Source organism: Ictalurus punctatus, chromosome 25, assembly GCF_001660625.3.
Source record: "Ictalurus punctatus breed USDA103 chromosome 25, Coco_2.0, whole genome shotgun sequence".
Lineage (NCBI taxonomy): Eukaryota > Metazoa > Chordata > Actinopteri > Siluriformes > Ictaluridae > Ictalurus > Ictalurus punctatus.
The window spans coordinates 14,321,238-14,332,745 of record NC_030440.2 but is presented as its reverse complement, the minus strand read 5'-3'; the positions used below and the strand labels follow the sequence as shown (position 1 = coordinate 14,332,745).

Genomic DNA, 11,508 nt, shown 5'->3' with positions numbered 1-11,508 from the left:
GGGGGGGGGGGGGGTTTGCTAGAATTTAGTCACATGACATCTAATAGGTTTTCCCACACAGGCAGACACTTATAAATCAGATCCTGTACTGTTTTTAAAATAAAAATCCTGCTCTTTTTGTTTATTTCTAACGGATGAAAAATCAAGGGTCTTTATATCCTTGGATGTGTTTAAAGCTTTTTAAAAAATGTAAGTAAATTTACTGTTTCTCTCACTGCTGTTGAGATGTTCTTTATCTTCCCGCAATCTCCAAAGGACTAAGAGGAAAAGTGCCCTTTTTCTCCCAGGAGGAGTGTGTTGCACTGAATGCAAATCACCATGCGTAACATAATAAAGATGCGATCCCTCCTCCGTAAGGATTTGCAGCCTGCATTAAACGTGAAGAACAGGGAGCAAATATATAAAGCCTAGACGTTATCTCTTCTTCTTTCGGTTAACATTCATCTTTGAATATTGCCCAACATCTTGCTTAAATAGTAGTGGGGTCTGTGTGTGTGGAGGAGGGGGGTCAATGTTCTTTTGACAATGTAACTTTTCACAATGTACTATATATTGTGTAAAGAATAAAACTAGAGCTGCAACTAACGATTATTTTCATAATCGATTAGATGGCCGATTATTTTTCGATTAATCGGATGGGGCGGGGAAAACTTTTAAGTAAGTTTTTTTGTTTATTTAAAATAAAATCCACAAACTGAGTGTTACAAATATAAAGTTCAGAGTAAAACTTTACACAACTGTTTGTCCAATTATATAAGACTGAAAAGAACCCAGTACACACACACACACACACACACACACACACCAGAATATAGATTATTCATTTAGGACTGTAGTTTATTTCTGTGCTTTTTGTGCATCCATAAAAATAATGCATAAATACTTGTAAACTAAGTATATAACTAAGTATATAAACAGTAAATTGTAGAAAGTCATTGTCGGTGATTGGATATTCTGGCTAGCGGCGTATGACTTCATGCGTCGTCGACTAGGAAGTGGATTATACTTCCGGGAAGTAAAAAAAAACTCGTTAGTGTTCCATTTGAGACGATATTACCTTTCTAAAATACATACACTAGATGGTAGAGTACATGGTGCATAGTGTAAGTGTACAGTTCGTCATTTGGGGCACAAATTTAGTATTTACTCTCTGAAGCCTGTTTTCGGAACAGAAGTAATGTAATGAGTAAATCTACCCCGTGCCGTGCGCAGTCAATACTTGTAACCACAATATTTTTGGTTACTGCTGTACCTGTTTTCATTTTCACACTGCTACATCATCGTGCTCTTAATAAACTATTCAAATCTATGGTAGTGGTGGTGGTGTTTCAAAATATATATATATTATAAAGTAAGTGAAAGTAAGATGATTGGCTGCAGTGAGTCTCAGTCTCAATCAGCCACGTGGAGCTGCAGGAGGCGCAGTGTGTGGCGCATTGAGTTCAGATCAGCACCTCCGGCGCGCGCACACACACGTACACACCCAGGGTAGGGAGGACACGCACACGCACACACACACACACACGCACACACAGTTTTTTTCCCCCTCTAAACCCGGACAGAGTGTAGAATGAGATAACAGGGCTGCAGGAAATCCCCGGGATTCGTGTCACCGGGACAGTGGGATGAGTGAGTGTGAGTGGATTTGGACTTTGATGCAGCATTTCGAAGAAATTTCACCTGCCAGGTCTCATTTAGCGCTCGGGCAGGAAGGAGACTGAAATTTTCTAAACTGAAAAAAGAAATAAAAAAGCGCACGATGGAAGTTTGCAAAGGGAGAATGCTTGGCATCTCGGTGGCGATCGCGCACGGCGTTTTCTCCGGTTCGCTCAACATCCTGCTGAAGTTCCTCATCACCACCTACCACTTCACGTACCTGACCCTCATCCAGTTTCTGACCAGCTTCACGGCGGTGACGACGCTGGAGATCCTGCGCCGGATCGGTGCCGTGAACATCCCGCCACCGAGCGCGCGCCTGGTCCGGGTGTTCGCCGGAGTGTGCGCGCTCTCCACGCTGCAGTCCACGCTCACCCTATGGTCTCTGCGGGGCCTCAGCCTGCCCATGTACGTGGTGTTTAAGCGCTGCCTGCCGCTCGTCACGCTCGCTGTCGGGGTGTGTGTACTGCGGGACGGAGCGCCTTCAGTCGGGGTCACCGTGGCTGTGCTCATCACCACCGGCGGAGCGGCACTGGCGGGTAACACACACACACACACACACACACACACAATACTGATAAAAAATAAAAACGCATTGAGATCCATTCAAATCTCCGACTACCTTTTTTTTAAAACTAGTTTTGTAGTACCTACACTGGTGCTTAAAAGTTTGTGAACCGTTTAGAATGTTCTACATTTCTGCATAAATATGATCTAAAACATCATCAGATTTTCACACCAGTCCTAAAAGTCGACAAAGAGAACCCAATTAAAACGCATGACAACCCAAGAGAACCCAATTAAAACGCACAAAAACAGTATACTTGGTCATTGATTTAGGCTATTGAGGAAAATAATTTGCCAGCGTTGAGAAAAACATCCTCACTATACCCAAACACATTTCCAGGATACAATCAATCAGGAGTTCTCAATCGTCGAACTGTAAAAGAAACTCCACAGTACAGATTTACTCCATGAACATCATTTCAGTGAGGACAATATAATTAACATCTTGTCTGTTGATTAGAGCAAGTTAGGGTCCAATTTGACATGATTTCGACATGATAGGCGACTTGTTTTTAAGATTTGAATTAATCTCTTTTAGTTCAAGTGTCCAGCTAAACAGGCTAAAAACTATAAAAACACAATAAATAATAATAAACAACGTTGACATTGATGAGTTTTTGTGATTTACACACGATTTCCCTTGGCTGTGCCTCATGGACTCCTGTGGTCCACAAATCCCACTTTCAGAACCACTGCAATAGATTATTTAGTTGTGCTGAAAAAATAAAAGTGTCCTGCAATAGGTGACCATGTTTAGAAACCTTATGAAAACCAATGGTTTCGGTCATATTTTTAATGTCTATAAATGCTTAATGATTTGCTGACACGTGGTGATACCTGTGAAATTCTCCGTAAAGTACAATGCATAATTTATCATACCGTCATATTGATCAGCCATAAATAGGCTTCATTATTATACATTGGAGCATTTCTATTTTCTTGTAGACACTCAGAAAGACTCTTAAACCACATAAGATCTGACTGATTGTGTGTGGATCCCGTTGATTTTTTCAAACGAAATGCAAAGCGATATAGAAAAACAAACCCAATACATTGAAAATGCCAAAACGTTGCAATCATATGAACTGTTAAAATGATCCGTTTATATATATTATACTGTATATTTCACATAGAGCGAGTTTATTAGGTTCCTAGCAGTGACACTTAGTGGCTACAAGGTAGGTGTGCCTAAGCCAAAGACAGGATTCAAATTTTAGTGAGGACATTCGACATTGCAGAAATGTGTCATAGTTAATATATCAATGATCGATGTGTACTTCATTCATTCATTCATTCATTCATTCATTTTCTGTAAGCACTTTATCTTAATCTGGGCCATTGTGGATCTAGAGCCTATCCTATGAACATCATGTTCATCATATATTATTAATGAGTAACATTAGTTCACAATAGAACACAATACTGTAGAATAACTTAACAATGAACTAACATTAAGTGTTTATTCATAGCCAACTATGATATAACCCTGTCAACTAGCAAGCTCACTTGTCTAGCAACGTTACAAGTCGTCCATTTTATTTTTTTTTTAATTGAGGTTTGCATTTCACAAACTGAAACACTCATGGTTATATCATAAGTTGCATTAATGCATACTTTTTTTTATCATATCTATATCTATGAATGTTAGATTTTAATATGTTAATACAGTATGTGCACTTCCCAACAAGAAGTTAAATTCTGGTATAGTGTAGCATTTCATGAAAACTCAACCCAATTGGCGATTAGGTCTGTAGACAAATATATAATGTGTCCCCACCCCAAGCTGCTCTGGGGTCAGGCGAGAACCAGTCATTACTGCTGATTGGGTCTTGGAAGTTTTTCCTCATAGTTGACAATATAATGACACCACATAAGGATGTCAGTGTTTGGATATATAAGTTGACATTTGGATATAAAACAAAATGGTCCAAACTACTACGGTCTGGACTTCCTCATAGCTAGTTACAGCCATGCTACCATGTAGTGACACCTAGTGGATGCAATGTACGTGTACCTAACACTTTGTAGGTGTACAGTCACTGCCTGTAACCCATCTTTTGCTTTGCACAGTTTATCAGTACTGTGCATTGAAAGGGTACCACCATAGGTGGTGACCAGATATTATTTTGATATTGAATTTGATATTTTCTTTGGTGCAGGTGCAGGAGATCTCACAGGCGACCCCTTCGGCTACGTGACAGGCGTTTTAGCTGTCATTATCCACGCCTCATACTTGGTGCTCATCCAAAAGACGAGCGTGGACAGCGAGTACGGCCCGCTGACAGCTCAATACATTATCGCTTTGGTGGCCTCACCCGTGCTGCTTGTCTGCTCCCTCGTGAGCATGGACGCCATCGACATGTGGACCTACGAGGGCTGGAATAATCCATCCATCACAGGAATCTTCTGTGTCTGCGTCATGATTGGCTGCGCCATGAACTTCACCACACTGCACTGCACGTACATCAACTCGGCAGTGACGACCAGCTTCGTGGGGGTGGTAAAGAGCATCGCTACCATCACTGTGGGCATGCTGGCCTTCAGTGATGTCGAGCCCACCAACCTGTTTATAGCCGGCGTGGTGGTCAACACCGTCGGCTCCATCACCTACTGCATAGTGAAGTACTACGAGACCCAGAAGAAGCTCAGCTACCAGGACATGGACAAGACCGTGAAGGACGAGGAACCACCCGGAGAGCCGTACGTGGATCCTCCTTCCAAACCTGATGGAGAAGTGGAGAATTTTCCAAACGGCTGCCTGACTGAATCACAGGAAGACAGTGACCGGGGTCATGTGTGTGAGTCTATAGAGTTACAAACATCAGCGCAGGTGCCAGAGAGCAAACCTGAAAACCAGAATTTAAGTGACAATTTTGTGGGCGTGTGGAGATCAGTGCGCACCTTAAAGTTCCTTAAGAAAGACACTTTACTGGATAACATGGAGGTGCAGAGTCCTTGATGAAGGTTAAGAGAGATGCATGCTAAGTTAAAACATTCTCACAGGCTGACTGTGTGAGCAAGAGGAATGTTGCCTTTTATTACTCACTCTCTTAAACCTGGATTTATGGAAAGTTAGTATTTTTTTAAAAAACACCTTATGATCTGTTTGTATGTTGGCTGAAATCATATATTGGCTGTTTTTAAGAATGGGAGTTTCACGATGACTGATCAGTTCTCGGTGTCTTATATGGCAGTTGACTGATCCACATTAAAGGAGTGTATATCATCAAAAAATGAAATTTACACAGTTTTACTTATAACTTACAGCAGATGTATTTGATCAGCCAAGACTTGTTTAGTGTCTGAAGTTTGCTTATTTAGCTCTGGCAAATGTAGCTAGCAAGTAATAGATGTCTGTCTCACCCAAAATTGTTTCTGTAAATATCTATCTGTCTTAAATCTGATCCTGGTATTCAGTGACATCACACACGGACTTGCTGATGTGGTTTAGGCATGACACAGTCTGACGTCCTGTAATCTATAAACATGGGCAAATTTCACAGTGTAACTGAAAACTGTAACAGGGCGGCCATCTTGGATAACCCAAAATCACTTTTCTCCTTCGTGAAATTTTGCTCATGCGCTCTTAGAAAGCGTTATTCAAGTGATCCGCTGAAATTCACTGGATAATTAAGTATTCTCAGCTTCCAAAAGAATTCTGCTTATAATGTGTTTTGACAGCTAAACAGGTTCGAGATTTTCTAAACAGGGTTTAGTTGTATATTCTAGACCTGACCTATTCAAACTTTTTCCCAATGAGGCCTACATCTCAGTTTTTGGAGAACTTGCACTACTGTCACCACCATCCTACGAAAACAAAGTTATGTATGTATATAAAAACAGGGAATTTTGACTATTTTTGGCCAAAAGTTTTCGATAAACACAAAACATCCATTTAACTCGACAGAAAATGAGGGTGTTGCATCAGTGCATCTTTCAAGCACTACAATCACGGGCCAAAACAGTACAAGTGTGAAACGGGGGAAGGGGCGGGGCTTCCAGAGAGTGTCAGTTAATATCAGCGAGTTCAAAACACCTGTACATGTCAGTTGGCTTTGTTGTTTTTTATTTTAGAAAAAAATATGGCATTTGGCATGTTTTCCCCATATACTCTAACGTTAAAATCTGGATTGCAGATACAGTCTTTTAAAAATGTATTTTTTTGGTATTTTCCATCTCACCCTCTATTCTAGACAAACAATATAATTTTTTTTTGAAGGTTTTATATTTTGTTATATTTTTTAGCTCCATTTTATGAAGCAATATCCTATTGATCAGACTTCATTCTCAAGAATATTCTTCGGTTATCTTAAAAATACGCAATAATTATTTATTTTTAAAATTGATATAAATTCATTATTATTTCATTATCATGTGACGTGATCACAACACGCATTCATCCAAAGCCCTCTTTGATTCATGTGCATCGAACGTGAGTACAGCTAAAAGGTCTCATTTACCAACAAACATCACTGCAATTTTGCCAATTCAAGTAGTTTTCTGCAAAAAAAAAGCACAAAAAAAAAACCTCTGCAAGTTGTATCACAAGTTTTGAAAAAAGCCACAGCAAAATCAAGCATTTTTTGGCTGCAACAATCTCATAAAAACTCAGCGAAATCCTGTACAGACTGACTATTATGTCAATTAATAATAACAATGATGGTTATACAAATCCTTTTTTTTTGGTTGTTTCAACCATTAACAGTTTGGCATCATTTCAGGATTCCAAAGTCTAAAGGAGGAATAGAATCAGAAAGCTGGAAGTGATGCGGATGATAAAATAGTTCTACACTGAACTTAAATTTGTAAATACAGGCTGCTTTTTAACAAAATCATTTATTTAAAAAAAAGAAGAAGTTAGTTTTGTCGTTTGAGGCACTATATGAAGGTTTAAGCAATGATTTGTTGAAAAGAATTTACATGAGACTTAAATTTTATGTTAGCAATAGTAGAAACACTGCGATGGACTGGTGTCCCATCCAGGGTGTATTCCCGCATCACACCCAGGGTTCCTAGGACAGACTCTCGGATCCACTGAGACCCTGATCAGGATGAAGTGCTTACTGAAAGTGAGTCTGAATAGAATCATAGCTCTGGTGCAAACGCAAACTTCACACATCAGGCATGTCTTGGCTCATTGACTGTATATAAGGGGGATTCCTGTGTAAATTTGATGTTTTGCCAAACCATTCTTTTAATGAGAAAAATATAACTAAGAAAAGAATCATTCCGATTTTCTGATCATTTGTAAATCTGATTTCCTACCTAGTTTATTTCTAGCATTTTATTTGTATTTCCTGCACGCATTTCGTCTGTCCCGGTCTGGGTTATGTTCGAGCTGAGAAAATGAGATATCAAAAAAAGAAGCGATGGTTATTATGTGCATGTGTTGTGTAAAAGTAATCTCAAACAAGTTTTATAGGAAACGCTCGAAATGCTCATGTCACCATTACCGCTGGAGCGTTTATCAGAGATCCCTGCCAGCTGCCCTGCTCGCGCTGTCATTAATGAATAGTTCTGATTACACACGGATGACTGTGATAAGGGTAACTGAACATGAAAACAATCTGGATTCACTCTGAAAGATCCACTCGGGGGGGGCAAGAAGACATTCCCTTATCCTTTATGTTGAAGTCAGCATCATTAGATAATATTACCTCAGTTTATATAGTTGAGGGGGGTCCGAGTCGAGAGACGCCGGGATGAGACCACCTTCTGAGACCATTAGCACTGCGATTCTTTTACTATCTCTGACTCGTACGAGTATGTCTTTGTGATTAAAGGAGCCCATGTATGAACGTGAAAGCTTCCCAGACTTTTTCTTTATCACTTAATGAACCACAGATGGGTTGAAATCTTTTCCTTTTTACTCTTAGTAATATAACATAATGATTCCTTTTGCATTTTGTTGCAGTTACTGGATAACAAACCTTGGGTTTTGAAAATGTACACAAGCATAAGGGGTTACATTTCCTCTTATCTAACACTCATACACGGAGTGGATGTTGTCCCTCTAGGCGCACAAAAACTCACTAGAAAAACCGAACACGAAGGGCAAAGAAAATCGATTTCCAGGCAGTAGGAGATCAGCAGTGGTGGCTTGGTGTTCAACGTTCTGTATTCAAGGAATGCTCCAGAAATTTTCAATCTCTTAATCCACCACACCTTTATGTATGACTGATTACCACAGACAATCATTTCAACACATTTCCCAGTACTGAGAAAATAAAGAAAACAAAAAAAAACTGTTTATTCAAAACTCATTTATAATTGAAGTCTAAGAGCAGTTGTTGAATTGAGTCGATAAACATTTATGCAGAACTGATTGCATTAATTCGTCCATTAAAGTTATTTGAAAATTAAGCGTTTAGTCTGTATAATTTCTCCTACTTTTTTCAAATGGAAGAATTTGTAGTTATGCGCTACTAGAGTTATTATCTGTGTGGTGTTTCGCATGTTCTCCTCGTGTCCATGAAACCCTTCCATTGGGTTCTCCAGTTTCCTCCCAAATCCCAAAAACTTGCAGGTGGATTGGCTACTTTATATTAGCCAAATGTGTGAACGAGTGTGTGTGTGTGTGTGTGTGTGTGTGTGTGTGTGTGTGTGTGTGTGTGTGTGTGTGTGTGTGTGTGTGTGTGTGTGTGTGGTGCCCTGCAATGGACTGGGATCTCATCCAGGGTATATTCTTGCTTCACACCCAGTGTACCAGGGATACAGGACAGGATCCCATATGGAGTGACCCTGACCAGAATAAAGCAGTTACTGAAGATATATGAATGAAGGAATGAATAATTTGAATCAAAGGGATTTGGAAATCAAGCCTTAAATTACAGAACTTCTTCAGAAGGACGAATTTGCAGTTATGTGTTACTAACGCTAGTTGTGTTGGTCTGTTGGACACAATGTAATTTCTGGGAAAGTAAATAACATTTTACTGGGTTTGAAAGTTTCTCTCACTTTTTCTCCCCCTTGTCTCATTCTGCCTAGTTTTGAATTTGCATAATATAGTGGTGTCTTTTTAACATTTAACAACGGTGTTAATGGTGAGCCATGTGCTTCATTCGCTTATTGCTTATTAGGCTTCTTGAAGATGCTCTCAAGGGAGGAGATCAGTTCCAACTACTTAACACTGGACACTAATACAACAGGACCAGTTGCTTGTTGAACATCAGACACTGATGTTGGGTGAGGAGACCTGGTGTGGAGTCGGCGTTCCAACAGAATTCAACAACTGCCCTTAGGCTTGATTTATAAATGAATGGCAGTGAATTGAATTTTATGGGGGGGTTTTTTCTCTGCACAGAAATATGTTAGAATTTTTTTTTTTTTATAATCCCCAATAAGCTACAGACACAATAAATAGAGTTTAAGTAAAAAAAACAACAACAGGAATATTCCTTTAAGAAATAGCTGTTGGACCTTTGAAAAGCAATGTTAATTCTCCACTGCTCAGATTTGTGCTTTGATTGGATTCTGCCTAACACTGGATAAATTAGTGACTGGAAGGCGAAATGAGGGCAAATCTAAAGTTGTCAGTATAAATAAACTCCTGTAGAGAGGAGAACAGAGAGACATGTTTAACTCTGTTGGAGCTGATGTAGAGGGGCTTGTGTTAATCACCACAGTGTGGAAATTATTTTAAAAAAAAAAAGTGTATAAAGTGTGTCTTTTCTGACAAAGTTCCACGGTTTTCCAGCTTTCCATGGAAGAGAAAATGCTAATACAGGAGCATCAGCGTCTTCACAGCTTTATCTTTGTGTTATATCAAAACAACAAAATGTGTGCCTGCATAACCAAAAGTTTGAAACCATCACCCCAGGTTTCATTTTCACTTTCCCCGTATAACTCCAATACACTCCATGAGCTCTTGCCATATGCAGTTAGACCAGGTTAAAAGCACCATATGATGCATTATAGTTTTTGGCTCAGGGCATATTATGTGTGGATCATTTAGCAGAAACAGTTATGACAAAGGACCTAGAAGGCAAACACATGAAAAGTTAATGAAATGAAAATTTGACCTCAGAGTAACAAAAGAGAGACAAAAAACAAGATCCTGGTTTCCTAGGAGCATCATAAAGTACTCACATACTGTACACTAAAGTGTTAGAGAGAGTGTTCACACTGATCCATTTCACTGCAATCTACAGAGCCGTGGCTGGGAAAATGGGCCCTCATCTCCACACGGCCGATCAATTGATTGTAGAAATAATTAAAGGAATACTTTGACCAAAACCAAAATGTGTTCAGTGGGGTTGAGGTCTGAGCAAGTTCTTCCACTCCAATCTTGGTAAATCATGTCTTCATGGAGCTTGCATTGTGCACAGTGGTATTGTCATGCTGGAACAGGTTTGGGCCTCTTAGTTCCAGTGAAGGGAAATTGTAAAGCTACAGCACACAAAGCCATTCTATACAATTATGTGCCTCCAACTTTATAGAAAATGTTTGCTGAAGGAATGCATATTGGGGTCAGTCAGGCGTCCAAATAATTTTTTGCCATATTGTGTATATTTTGTAAATTGCAATTTAAAGTAATTATCATTTGTTATTAAAAGTCAGCATAAGAATTCACAAAACAATTCCAAATCACTGGTCAAAATATCGTAAACTATCTAACTATAGGATGGAAAACAAAACAAACAAACAAACATAGTAATAAACAAACATAGGCCATTTGAAAGCCGAAGGAGTCGACTCTTATTTGTGAGTTGATTCAAGTGATCTGACTCTGAACAGACTCCCGGCAATTATCCACTCTCCAGTTTTCCAGGAAAAGCCTTCTGATATAAGCCTCCATCTAGTGGCCATTGATAGGTCCTTATAAAAAAATTTTTTTTAAATCACATAATTTACATTTACATTTTGAGTTAAAATATAAGAATGGACTATAACTAAAACTAACGATTTAACACCTTGACGAAGAACTAAAACGGGTACAATTTAATGATTCATCCAGTGATAGTGATTTAAAACTATTTGACTCGAACACTGTTTAACCCAAGCGCCAGTATATTTCTGCTTCCCTTCTCACTAGGTCAGGGGAAAATATATCAATTTTGAAGATTTAGACTAGTTTTCGAAACTCAGTTAAAAGTTTGTCGCTGTGTCCTTAACTGTCATCATCACAATTTTTTCCCCTACCCGTTTTGTAAAATTTTGAAGATCCCGCCTCCTGTGCTAGTATTGGCTGTGAGTTCAGCCTTAAAGCGGCTATTGGAAATTGTAGCCAATCCTAACGCAAGACTCTGGAGCCTAGTAGCCAATAATATCGCAGCAGCTAATCCA

General features: G+C 39.3%; 1 protein-coding gene across 1 annotated transcript; it reads left to right on the top strand.

Moving 5' to 3' along the window:
• Window positions 1-8,028, top strand: LOC108257989 (solute carrier family 35 member D3). The gene is made up of 2 exons (XM_017456195.3): window positions 1-2,195; window positions 4,383-8,028. The coding sequence occupies exons 1-2, from the start codon at window positions 1,760-1,762 to the stop codon at window positions 5,180-5,182; spliced, it is 1,236 nt and encodes a 411-aa protein (XP_017311684.1). The 5' UTR covers window positions 1-1,759; the 3' UTR covers window positions 5,183-8,028.
• The last annotated feature ends 3,480 nt before the right edge of the window (window positions 8,029-11,508 follow it).